At 40.0% G+C, this 13,369-nt stretch overlaps 1 protein-coding gene and 1 long non-coding RNA gene across 9 annotated transcripts in view; one reads left to right on the top strand and one right to left on the bottom strand.

Moving 5' to 3' along the window:
* Positions 1-13,369, bottom strand: part of ARL15 (ARF like GTPase 15) — a 284,774-nt gene that overhangs the window by 243,565 nt on the left and 27,840 nt on the right. The window contains exons 1-2 of one of the 7 annotated variants that reach the window (XM_086866968.1): positions 3,745-3,812; positions 3,482-3,558 (exon numbers count right to left, since the gene is read on the bottom strand). The exons of 1 other annotated variant lie outside the window; for it this stretch is intronic. Coding sequence is in view for 1 of the 6 variants with exons in the window: in XM_086866972.1 (XP_086723098.1) it covers positions 3,482-3,493 (12 nt within the window). In the remaining 5 variants the exon portion in view is untranslated. Of the gene's footprint in view, positions 1-3,481; positions 3,619-3,744; positions 3,813-13,369 lie in introns of those variants that run through there. 5 more of the 7 variants (XM_086866972.1, XM_086866975.1, XM_086866976.1 and 2 more) reach the window with 5 other exon arrangements.
* On the top strand, positions 2,874-12,260 carry LOC147648521 (uncharacterized). 2 transcript variants are annotated; one of them, XR_015280080.1, is made up of 4 exons: positions 2,874-2,988; positions 5,335-5,532; positions 9,770-9,942; positions 11,469-12,149. It is a non-coding gene; the product is annotated as an uncharacterized LOC147648521 (long non-coding RNA). The 2 variants fall into 2 exon arrangements; XR_015280081.1 differs by having other exon boundaries at positions 9,770-12,260.

Here is a 13,369-nt window from a genome sequence, read left to right as displayed (position 1 = left end):
AAAAGGGACTAAAAAATGAAAAGAAAATAAAAATTACTAAAGCTAAAGCAGTTGATCAGTCAAGAAGAGTTATCTTCCATTTCAGGTCAGAATAGGCTCTTCAACACATGCCCAAAAAATATTTTTATATACAACTAAGAAAGTACATAGAATCTGGGGACATAATTTAGGGATAAGTTATCATAATAAATATGATAAAAATACAAAATTGAACAGGTTATCAATTTTTTCTTATAAACCTCTTAGGCTTACATATAACACCTTTCTTTTGTGAAGAGACACATTCGAATTTCTACATCACTCTCTCAAGCAGTTTTCAAAAATTCTACACAGATCAGGCTGATACATGGAACAGAAGCACGTAAGCACTTTATCTAGTGCAGAGGATGCCACTGAATAAGTATATTGTGAAAGCCTACTCAGGAGCTTAAAATCTGCATTGTAATTGTAGCACATAAGATAAACTGAAGTATTTTTATAGTTTCCCCACAAGTTCTCCAAGCAAAAACTGCAAGACTGGTCACATGCCATACTTTTCACAAGATGCATCATGGCATAACTTCTTAAATTAAGCATAGTCTACTGAACTAGAGGCCAACCAACACAAGTCTCTGAATACACTAAAATCCTTCCACACACAATGTAGCGAGAATGAAGCTGAAGAAGGTTGCAGACCCTGCATTATGGAGTCACAAAAACCTACAAATCTACATTGATGCAGCACTGTTCACATAGTATGTTGCAAAAGTGTTAACTAAATACAATGAGAACAACACATATAAATAAACACACATAAAAAAACATATAAAAGGTGTCTCTGAGTGAAGATGTATTATGTTTTTAGAGGTTGGACATGTTTTAGCCATGTTGATTAAAAAAATATAAACACCACACCACTCCTAACATTGTAATCATACCTCCACAAAAAAAGAAAAGAGGCACCAGGCTGAGAAGCCTCTTCTAGCTATCAAAGATACAGAGGCCAAAGATACAGAGGCCAATGATACTTTTTTTGCTAGAATGTAAGACTGCAAAAACAGACCGGAGCATCACAGAAGACACTCCTTTAGTACCAATTTATTATCAAATGGCATTAGCCATAAAAAAAGGCTCACACTCGGATTAGGCGAGGTTCTGGGTATCTGCCCATAAGTTCCAGTTCACAGTCCTAAGCTGGCTCCAGCTGACTTCACTCTGGGAAGGTTTTGAATGTTTTCAACAACCTGATGATATTGGAAGGTTCTTCAGATGTTCAGTGTTTCCTGGGATCTGCTTTTTAATGGACAGAAGACATCTCCATCAATGTATTATTATTATCCAGCTAAAATCAGGCAAAGAACCTTCCTGTGCAAGTTTGGGAAGAGCTGGCTGAAGGTAGACTCCTTGTGGACATAGACTGACCCCTGAGTTCATGCAGCAGCAAACCTGACCTCATCTGTCCTCACCTCCTTCCACTAAAGTCCCTCACTCAGCCCCACTGATAACCAAAACTCTGTCAAATACTCTGTCTCAGCACTACTGCAAGCAGAAAGAACTCATCCTTTGTTCTCTGCTTCACACTGCAAGCACAAGAAAAAACCTCACTGCCTGCAGGCTGCAACGCAGGTGCCCAACATGAGGAACCAGCAAAGGGACCTTCTGTTTGTGTTTTCATGCCCAGGTATGTGCAAGAGCCCAACATAAATGCACAAAACTCGAAATTCCTAAACATGTACAGCTCTTTTTGCTATGGAAATAATATGGAGACAATTGTTCTACAGCCATGGGTTAACATTCACACTATAACTTCAAGTCTTGCATAGGCCCATCTTTACAGCAGGGCAAACTGTGACAAGAAGCTGAAAATAGGTGTACACAACTATAGTCGCCTAACTCATCATCATAATTTTTTTTTTTTGGTAGAACAAACTTTCTGAGGTGCCTCAACCTCATGATCAATGAGGTTTTTTAGAACTGACACTAAAGAAAGCCATGAAATAAAAAAAGAAGAAAAGGATCAGTGGGAGAATAAGAGTCAGGGGAAAAAAAAAAAAAAAAAAAAAAAGTAGAGCTATTTAATCCCCTCCCCCCTTTAGTTAATACAAAAATGTGCTCTCAGTTTGCAAGGCTTATTAAATTTGTTGTTCTCAGAGTGGTTGGCCTTCCACACAACAGCCTGTTGCAGTCACAAAGGTTAATGCAAGCATTTCAAAAAGTACAGAATGGCCAGTTTCATCTGGACATAAGTTTATACAGGAAAAAAATATAAGAAACAGCTCCAGGCTCTCAAGGAGCTATGAGGCTGCACTTGATACCCAGCAAGTTCATTATCAGTATTCCATTAACTAGGTTCTTACAGAGAAGTCTGTCTACCATTTCTGCTACACAGAATTCCTTTCTTAGTGTTTCTCTGTAGTATTCAAATTCAGAGAGGCAAGCCTAAAACATTTTTTGGGGGGTGTGAGGCTCAATAAACCAAAATGAATCTTAGCTACATGGACACAAGAACAGTAAAGTATTTACTATTTATAATTTAATGTATTATGCATTAATGCAGCCAGACACTGCACGCAGCTCTCATCTCTCTCTGTTTTAATGAACAGAAATATTCTGTTCATTAAAAAGAGCATCTCCAGAGATTCTGCTGCATTTGATGAGCTTCTCTTGAAAGCCTACATCCGTGAGCATCCCGTGTGAAAAAGTACGAAAGACGGAGTCAGGATTCTGACTCCAGATACTTCCTGGTCGCACTTGACACCAACAACGAAGAGGGATGGCCAGAAGATGCCTGCTCTTCATTGCCTCAGCTGACGCTTCGCAGCACTTCACGGTAAAGGAGCGGGCATCAGTTCACAGCGCAGGGCTCGAAGCAACAAGACCGGAGCGATGGAATGCCAACAAGACTGGAGCGATGGAATGCCAACAAGACTGGAGCAATGGGATGCCAACAAGACCGGAGCGATGGAATGCGCTCGTTACGCCCCCCCACTGCTAGGCTGAAAAGCTCAGGTAAGCAGGTATCACACTAAAACAAAGCCACCTGCTCATTAGCCAGTCGTGCCACAGGGTTTTCGCCAGCCGGGGCTGGTGCAAACACCAGCCACGACCCCAGCTGAGGTGCAGGCCCGCGATACGATCTTTCACAGACGAATGAAACCAATATTCATTAAAGAGCCATAAACACTAGCCCCGAATACCAGCTGCCCGGGCGCTCGGCCGATCCCGCCCGCGGTAGCAATTTAGTTCACTGAAGCATGCCCTAAGCTCCAGCATTTAGGAAAAAAACAGCGACCCGGGTCACGGCTTTAGCAACCTAATAGCGGCCAAATGAGCGGGGCCCGGCCGCTTTATCGCCCGTTAAGAGCCCGGCGGGCCGGGCGCGGCAGCGCGGCCGGACCCGCTCCCCCCGGCCCCGGGCTGCCCCCCGCACACCGCCGCGCCGCCCCAGCCGCCCCAGCCGCTCGGTAAGATGTCCGACGGTCCGCTGCCGCCGGGAACCTACCAGGTAATCCATGTACCGGGGTGGCGCCGGGCGCCGCGCTGCCGAGCTCTCCGGAGGGGCCGCGGGCGCCCGCCCGGCTGACAGCGGCGCTGGGCCAGCGGGGACAGCGGCGGCACGGGGCGGCGGCGGGGCTGGCGGGGCTGGCGGGGCCGGCGGGGCTGGCGGGGCTGGCGGGGCTGGCGGGGCTGGCGGGGCCGGCGGGGCTGGCGGGGCCGGCGGGGCTGGCGGGGCGCGGCGGGGCCGGGCGGGCGCGGGGCGCGGGCGCTGCCCCGGCGGCGCTGTCAGAGCCGCGCTGCCGCCCGCACCTCGCGGCGGAGGGAGCGGGGCAGGGGCGGGCGGGGGCGGGGCGCGCCGTCAGCTGATCGCACACGTGGGGGCGCGGCCGGGCCGCCCTTAAAGGCGTAGGAGCGCTGCAGCCGGGCCGCTGCGGCTCCCGCGGCTCTGCCATCCCGCAGCCGAGCAATCCCAGAGAAGGAGCCGGGGAACGGACTGCAGCACAAGTCCTGGGAGGAGTACCTGAAGGAGCTGGGGGTGTTTAGCCCCCTTAGAAAAGAAGGCTCACGGGTGACCTTATCACTCCCTAGAACTGCCTGAAATGAGTCTTTGGCCAGGTGCGGGTCGGTCTGCTCTCCCACGCAGCCGGTGGCAGGACAAGAGGACACGGTCTTAAGCAACGCCGGGGGGGGTTTAGGTTGGACATCAGGAAGAATTTCGTCACAGAAAGGGTGATTAGGTACTAGAATGGGCTCCCCAGGGAGGTTGAGGAATCACCATTGCTGCAGGTGTTTAAGGAAAGACTGGACACAGCACTTAGTGCCACGGTCTAGTTGAGACAGCGGTATTTGGTCATAGATTGGACTCGATGATCTCATAGGTTTCTCTCGCAATTTAATTGGGAAAGAATTCCCCTAAGCACCCGTGAAAGCAGTGCCCATGTCTCGTACTGCAACATGGCGTCCTAACCTGGAGGCTTTTCCACAAATTTGTGGTGTTACCAGGAATACCTGACTTCTGGAGAAATGGAAGAAAACTTCTCCATGTGTGTGACAGTGGGATTGGAAATCTAAAAATGAGGCATCAAGTGAAAGAACAAGGGAAAAAAACACAGCGTAGTTAAAAAAACTAGGAGAGTAGGTAAGGATCTAGAAAAAAAGAGGTGTACATGAGGAGCCAGGAGCAACTAGGAATCAATATTTGTAAGGAGTTCCCCTAGATCTAGTAAACTGGAGTGGGAGAAAGGAAGTTACAATTTCTGCTCTGAATGTCGTAACTATATAACTATTTAAGGCCCGATGTGGACAGTCTCAGTTACTATATCCAGACAGTGTTGGTAAGATGTTCCCCTTGTGCCTGCTGGTTTTGTCAATGGATAATTCATTTTCCTCATACATTTAGTCTAGAAAAAAATTATCGCTTTGGCAATCCTTACTTTGGGATTCAATGTCAAATACACCTGCATAGCAAATTAAGTTTAATTTAGATGAGTGCACATGACCTTTTTTATTTTCAATAATTTAGAAGTTCACTAGTTTTAGGACTTTAATAGGTAATGGGTGGAAGGAGTGATACAGGGTTGGCCCTTCCTGTTATTCAACATTTTAACTGTTTTCCATGTAGTCACAGCCACTGCTGGCAACCCTTGATTCTGAAATGTCCTTTTGAACTATAGTGGGGAACTATAGTGTAAAGACTACTTTAGCCACTGCAGGGGTGGCTAAAGTAGGCCTCTCAGTAATAGAACACAGGAGCTGCAAGAAACTCTGATTTCATCATATTCTGTCATCAGATGTGATTTTTAATATTATGCAGTGTTTTCCCCTTACCCTTTAAAACTATTTCTTCTTTTTGAGCAGTAATACATCATTCTTGAGACTTGCTGGCTTTTGATGTTTCTCTAAATGATGAAATGAGAACCTCAAGAACAAGCAGATATTGCTGTTCCAGTGAGACAAATAGGAAAGGACTGGGAATTATTTCTTCTATAGCAGATTGAGAAGAAATTAGAATCTATGTGTGGAGAGTTGCTGCAGAGATGCTGCTGTAATAGGAAAGTAAGTAATTGGTTTCCATAGCTAGAAGGAAGATACAGTGCAGCTACTGGAAAATAATGGGAAGGATATTCAAATGTGGACAGGCATCACAATCAAAGCTAGTAGAATTTCTGAAAGTAGCCATAAATTATAATAACATTTCTCAGATGCAGTTTACTTTAGTTCCTTAGCATTGATTTACATCTGGAGAAAAAGAACTAGAAGACTCCTCTGTTTTATATGAAGCTGATAGTCCCAATTATGAAGATGCAGTGTGTTTATATATCAAAATTAAAATGTTTATTCTATTTTATAAATGCAATATTTTTTCTAGTTTATAAACAAGACCTTTTCAACTGAATACCAAATCAGTTGCAAAAATCAAGAAATTTCTCATGTATACATTGAAAATCCCACAAACTTGATCAAGAGAGAAGCCAGGCTTAAATTTATGTATTAGTCATTCTGTTCACTGTAAACACATTATTCCTTTGGCCAGTGCATAGCCTTATGGCACATTAATTTTATTACATAAAGTGGAGATTAACATTGAATAATAGCAGAATGTAAGCAGAATACAAGCCCTATAACACATGCCTTCCAGCCTACATAGCAGTCATGACGTTGCTGCGATTCTTCTAGCAAGTCCTGCTAGATTTCTTCCATCTAAAATGAAGTTCACTTTCACATTGGAATATATACCTAATGCAGTGTTAGTTATCTTCATAAAGAAGCTTGTCAGTGGGAACTCGTATGTCAAGATAGGAAGGAAAAGATCAAAGCATTTAAATGGAGCAAACGTCATGTGTTGGCTGTGAGGTAATTAGTCTGGTTCCAAAAATGGAAGTGAGCTTATTCACAGAAGCACAAGTGAAATCCTGTCACAAGAATAATTTGCTGTAAACTTGTATAGAAAATAATCAATCTGGGACTCAGACTTTAACCCTGAGAAGTGCTGAGTGCAACATTTCATCATCCATTGCTTATGTTGGTGCAATTTAATGAGTTTGAACATTTTAACCTAAAAGTAGCACCTGACAAATTCAAGCTTTTGTAGCACTAGAAGTTAGCAAATTCTGGCAGTGAATTTGACATAAAAATGTGTTTGTTTTTAATAGATATCAGCAAAATGGGAGTTAAAAATGTTAATACTAATGAATATGCCTATTTCCAAACATATTTGAATGGAATTAGTATATTTTTTTGGAATTGTATAGCCAACTGTATATATGAAAAATTGTCCAGTGAGCATTATCTTGGAAAACAACTTGAATTACAGGCATTCTGTAGTACCTCTTTTAGTCATATTGCTTTAATTTCCAGTCTCACTAGTTAAATAGATTCTATCAGGATACTACTTCTGTAGAAGTCCTGCAGAAAGCAGTGCTGCTATTCAACCAGTAGATGCACATAGGTATAGTGTTGGCACATCGTGGTTTGAGTTACCTGAAAACTGAGCATTTTACAAAAGGTGCCATAAAACAAAAAAGACCCAATAGCACATTAGTGACTGAGACAATCTAAACCACTTTGCCACATGACAATAATTTCATCCAGTAAGAGGACAAAGTGCATGGTATTTTTCTTCTCCCTGTGCTCTCTGAATCACACCCAGTTTTTAACAGGGGAAAGGCAAGTGATTATTTTTTATTATTAGCAAGATGGTGGTTGTACTAATCAGCAGGTTTTACTAATATGAGGAGCCCTGATAGCTCTGTTTAAGAACATTAATTACTGGAGGGGGAAGGGTCATGGTATTTTACCCTTCTAAATAAAGTTCAGAAGCAAGGCATTTATTATCTTTGAAAGTACTGAAAGAAACTACCTTACTCAACAACATTAGTTTTCCATGGTACAAGGTTGTTACAGCAGACATGCTCAAACTCACCTTGGAAACTCATAGGATAGTTAGCAGGAAACCAAAACATAATTTTTACCTTCAGGTAAATACCATATACTTACTATGGAAAAATAAAATCTGTAGAAAAAACATAGAAATGTGGACTTCCTTGACTCAGGATGCTCATACAGTAATACAAAAGCTCCCAAATGCTATAAAATCCCTGTATTTGTTATGGCTAGAAATTTAGAATTGGATGCCTTAGAAGGTACAAACTGTGGTTAGTTCAAGAATACAAATGATGTGATAAAACAGTCTCTGACTTCACTGGAAGAACAGACAAGAAGTTGGACCAAATGGAAAGTTAAGATTAGTTTGAAAAGTTCTGTTGTTCAGCAGCTGGAAGACTGATAGGAAAAAATACTTGAATGGTCTAATAGTAATAGATTTCTAAGTATACATTTTAACAATAAATGTGTGTGGCCAGTTATGACCAGAAGTATTTCCTAGAAATATCCAGAAGGGCATAAGGACGTAAAAAGAGCTGGACAGAGAATGAGGTTTTCATTAGGGGAGTCTGAATATTTAATAGACGCCAAGAGCAGTCAGCAGTTTTATTTGCAGCTCAAATTTCAGTAAGTAACTTGGAGCCTGCTGTTAATCAAACTCATGTAACTTACAGGGAAAGGGAGAAGGTGCTCTGAGTAAATAATGCTTGAAGCAATTTGCAGCTCTTTATCTGATATATTGACAAATGTCAACATGCAGAGATACTACAGCCAAAGGTGAACGAACGCTATGAGAGAAGAAAAAACCTCAGTCAGAAATCTCCTTCTCTTTGTTCAAATGCTTTGCTACCTTCTGGCATTTTGGTCACCATGTCTACTATGGTTATATATATATATTTTTATTTATTTATTTATTTATTTATATTTTTCTGTAAAAAAACACACGAATATGAAAACAAACAGATTTTGAAAAGGATTTTTCACCTGTTCTCCCTCTTCTTGTTTCCTGAAATATTTGTCTGACATTCAGGCAACCTCACTGGCAAAGTAACAACAGGCCGTCCAAATGCAGAGGTTAATGGTGGAACAAGGTCAAAAGTAGAAACCAGTTTCACACTGTAGTTACACTGATATAAATTTAGTATAATTAAAATGAATAATTAATATAAATCTATGGGATATGAATAAAGTGATTGTAATATTACAGTTGATTTCATGTAGGTAATTTACTCCTTCCTGTGCACCAAAAATGTTACTGTTGATAAAATGATGCAAAAAAATTTGCATGAGAAAATTTGAATAGATTATATTGCCAAGCAGGCTGGAATTTACATATGATATTTTTTCATTTCTGTGTCACCCCAGCTCAACTTGGTAGTGCTGTAGATTCATTTTTAATTTTATTGCTGCTCTATGTTAGGTTTTTAAACAGTCCCATAGCAATAAAAAATGTAATTAAGAGTCCTAGTCCTAAACTGGCAACCTTGTTTGAATTATTAGCACAATTCGAAGTCTAAATGGCCACAGATGTCTGCCTTGGTAGCAGGGTTTCTGTGTTTAAGAAACTGAGGAATTTGGAAGCCCTAGGCTTACGGCTTTAGGATTTCTTCTCATACACATTTAAGAAAGCATTTGCCATGTTTGCTTGATTTCTCTTCTGTGAAATGTAGAAAAGAGTGGTCTTGTTAAGATTAAAAAAACAAATTCACTGTTTAACTCTCTATTTCTTATGACACTGTGGAAACCTTCATGAGATGGATTAGAAGTTGGACCCTAGCATCATGTCCCTAATAAGAATCAACAAGGAGGCAAACCCTAAGAAATCTAGTCCTGTTTTTCATAATGTCTGGTTTTCTGGGATGAACTGAACCTCTCAATTTTTGTGACTCAAGTGTGATACATTTTATGAGGACTACAATTTTGCTCAAAGTTTGTAGTACATTTTTTTCTAATATTGTTTACAAAGTATTCAAATATTTATCTCTCATGTTCAAATTGTTTTGCCTTTTTACTCAATGAATATGTAAATAGAAGCAGTACAGTTAGACTCTGTTGTCTTTGCTCAAGTGTTAACATGCAAACCTGTGTGTTCATTGGTAGCTTTTTCCTTTGTTTCCATAATGAGAGCTCTCATTAGGCTAAAATTATATTTGTGCTCCAAATTTACCCCTAAAAAAATGAGAGACTCAATACTTGGTCTCTTTCAAATTATAAAATGGGCTGGGTTCAGATCCAGGTCTTAGAGCCTTCCACTTTCTTACTCGGAAAATTCTTCTTATGTTCGTAAGTCTTCAAGTCACAGTCTTAGTAAGGTGTGAAAAAACACCATTACTTTACTAGAAGAAAATATATCTTATGACCTACATAATGGCTCTGTTGTGTTTGAAGATTAACAGTGCCTATCCCACAGGTCTGCCTCCCCAAAGGAGAACAAGGTCATGATACAAATAAAGCTCTGCAGGATCCTGAAACATGGGTGACTGTTGTCTGCATCAGTCTTTCTCTTCACTCCAAAGGAGGAAGATTCAGTAATGGCACATGTGAATTGGCAAGAGGAATTATAAAGTCTCAAAGCAAATGAAGGTACAGATAACTCTGAAACAAAAGAAATTGCAATTTCCATATGACCTTGTGTTTCATATTTATAGTGAACGTGTTATCCCATCTTATATACTTCAGCTGTGTCTTCCTTAATAATTATATCTTCCCAAGAAGAATCAGTGTGACTACAAACTCATAAAGCTGAACTTTGCCTGTAATCTAAATATAGCATATATTAGGAATATGTTGATGACCATTTCATCTCCTGCTGGATATAATGAACATCTGATACAAAGTCTCTGTGGGTCAAGGTTTCTGAATTTTAACTTACTTTGTTTCTGAGTATTAAATGAAATTAAATATGCTTTCCAGCAAAAGGAATAAAATAAATGCTAAAAATTAGTAAGAAATAATGTTTTGGTATGGACATACCTTTGTGTCAGGTTTTAGTCTCATCTAGGTAGTACATCAAGTAGAGAAAGGGCATAGTAACACATGCCTTATAGCCTGAACACCATTTACCAGTTCACACAAATGTAATTATTTCATTCTATTAACCAGTTTAAACAATGCAGGCATGTGAACACGAGTTACAATTAAATCTGCATTTTGCTGTGCAACATATCCTTAGGAGCTCTTTTTTTCTTTAAAGCACATCCTAAAGGTCTACTGACAATGTTTATAGAAGCAGATATTAAATAGGTCCTTACTAATTTTTTTGCTTATCTCAGCTTTATCTTAGAAATCCACAGGTCAAGTTTTCACTTTTTGTTTTGTATCACAGATTTTTAAGAAGCTGTTCTATTAGTGTGAATGGAAATAAGAAAGGAACCCTCTGCAAAATGGATGATCTTCATAATGAGAATGGTTGCCCATTCTGAAGTCACAGGCAGAAATCTACTTTAAAAAACATAAATAATATTTACATCTTCAGCATAATCTTTATGATTGTAGGAAGAGTGCTCTCTGGATGGCTGGAACTCTGCCTCAGAAAAAGTAGAAAAGCCTATACGCATCTTTACAAAGATGCTATATTTGATTTGAAGACCTAATTCATGTCACTAATTCACTTTTCTCAACAGAAGCAAGACACTGGCTACCTGACTTTCATGTAAAGGATATTTTGTTCAGAAGTTTTCTTGGTAATTGAACTGTATTTTCATAGGTCTGATGCATTCATTTCTACAGCTAGGCAGATTTGAAAGGAAAAATCTAGCTCTTGAATTCTGGCTACCCAGCATACCTAGTCCATGGCCAAGAGGGAAATGTGAAGCAAAAAAGTGAAGTAGCTTAGATGTGTTTATCCAATCAAGTCTAAAAGGAAATTTGGTGATATACATATTTGTCTCATGACTAGCACATGGATCAAAATATGTCTTTTTGTGGCCTGTGTCTTTTTGGAGTACATATTTTATCTCTGAATTTAGGCTGACAAGATCTGACTCTGTTATTGTCTGCATGGAAGATTTTTTAGTGAGAGAAAGAAAGACACCATGTGTTTGGACATGGGCAGCTGACCCTGAAATATCATTGCTCTGACATGTCCCTCCTCTGTATCTTGTTCCCAGCCTAGAAGATGCTTCCAGTAATACTGTTCCCGAATGACTGGAAGCTACCATCCAAGATTATAACAACACACAGTGTGGCTTCTGAATCCTTTAAGCACAGGAAAGTGACAACAAGAATTGGGATAAAGTGAGATAAAACAGTGGGATTCTGCTTGTTTAAATCCTTTGTCTTACAGAATTCCATCAGAGGAATAGAATTAAAATTTGGCCCCTTAGACCAGAACAGACACCTGGAAGGGGTCAGCAAGAGGATTTTATAAAGTCTCAGAAGGTCAAGATTGATTTGTAATAAATGGAAAAGACACAATATTGAATTCTGCTGTAGTGGAGAAGTGGCAATACTCAACAAGTGTATTTGAGAGTTTCATTCCTTAGAACTGACTGCAAGCAGGGAAAGAACTGGAATTGGCTTTAGGACATTTCAGCAGGAAAAGGATGACTGGAAAAAGTCAGGTCTGTGGAAAGGGGTGGGATTATAGAAAAATGAAGCCCCAGGAGATCTTGCAAAACAGGTTACAAACACACTATTGTTTACTTTGGTGGTGCCTGAATGTTAAACTTCCCAATTCCCAGTGGAATTGGCGAGAAAAGCCTCCACAGATTTCAGCTGATTTCTATGAATAACAACTGAATGGCTTGTTAGCAAGTTCTGTTTTCTCTTGGGTATCTGGAGGAAGGTCAAGGAAGTCTTTAATGTCCACTGCTACCTTTTATAGAGCTTTTTGGATGCTGGTGGTAGTTGTACACTTGTACCTTTAAGATACCTTAGTGAGTTGCTAAAACTTATAACAATATATAAATGGTTTGTGTTCTTCTTTATTCCTCCTTGTAGAATAAAACTTCTGAGAAATGTTTCTTTCCCTCCCAAGCAATGAAAAATAGTAAAGTAAGATGCACAGAATCCTTTGGAGAAAAATATGGGTTGGCAAGAATAAGACATTTTTGACTGGACCAGCTGGACAGAAATAATCTATTTAAAAAATTTAATTCTGCTTATTGGGCTGTATAAAATTAGGTGTACAAAACAGCTAAAGGCAAAGTCTGTTTTAACTCCCTAGTATATTAACTAAGAAATCTAATCTTTTTAAGGGTCTAAAAGCTATCTAACCATTTGTCCATTAAAAGTATGGAGTAAGGGCCATTGCCATTTAGCAAAGGACCAAGTGCTCCTGTGCCCTGGAGAACAGAAGACAGTCACTGACAGGAAAGGATTCAGTTCAGAGAGAGATTATGTGCTCTTCTGTCTTGCTTTTTTTCCTGGGAAGAGGTACCAAGTGAGTAGAGATGTTAATTGACAATTACAGGAAATGTGAACTTGCACTTAGTACAGGCAAGATTAGGTCTGTATTAACTGCTTTTTTCTGAGATAGACACAATTAGTTACTGTATTTAAAACTACAGAATTAATGCATTATAAAACTTCCTTTGTATTTTCCAACTAAAGGAATTAAAAGGGACAACGGAGGTGCCAAATACTTCATTTTAAATATCAGTAAGGAACCCTGAAAGAGCTATCCTGTTCACAGGCAGAAGAAAGTTGCTGTGAATCAGGGTTTCTCTCAGCATTCCTCATTACTGCCACTCACTTCTCAGGCTCTACTAACCAGCTTTGGGACTGGAGAAGAAATGTGTGACTAGATTTCTGTTAGGATAAGACTGCCTGCTGACAGACTTTGTGCAAAGGTCTGTATTGTTAAATATGCATTAAGTTTTGAAGAGACTCAGGATGGAATTCCATATACCTGATAGTAAAATGTAATTACAGACTAAGAATAGGCAGAATGCTCATTTTATAGTCTCCTTATTTTATACAAACTCTAAATGACTGACTAGAATTCCATGTTATTATTTACAGGAAACTGCAAGTATATAGTTAAGAGAGATAATTGCAGGGTTATAGC

Source organism: Cyanistes caeruleus, chromosome Z (assembly GCF_971803275.1).
Source record: "Cyanistes caeruleus chromosome Z, bCyaCae1.hap1.1, whole genome shotgun sequence".
Taxonomy (NCBI): Eukaryota; Metazoa; Chordata; class Aves; order Passeriformes; family Paridae; genus Cyanistes; species Cyanistes caeruleus.
This window is presented reverse-complemented; position numbering and strand designations above follow the sequence as displayed.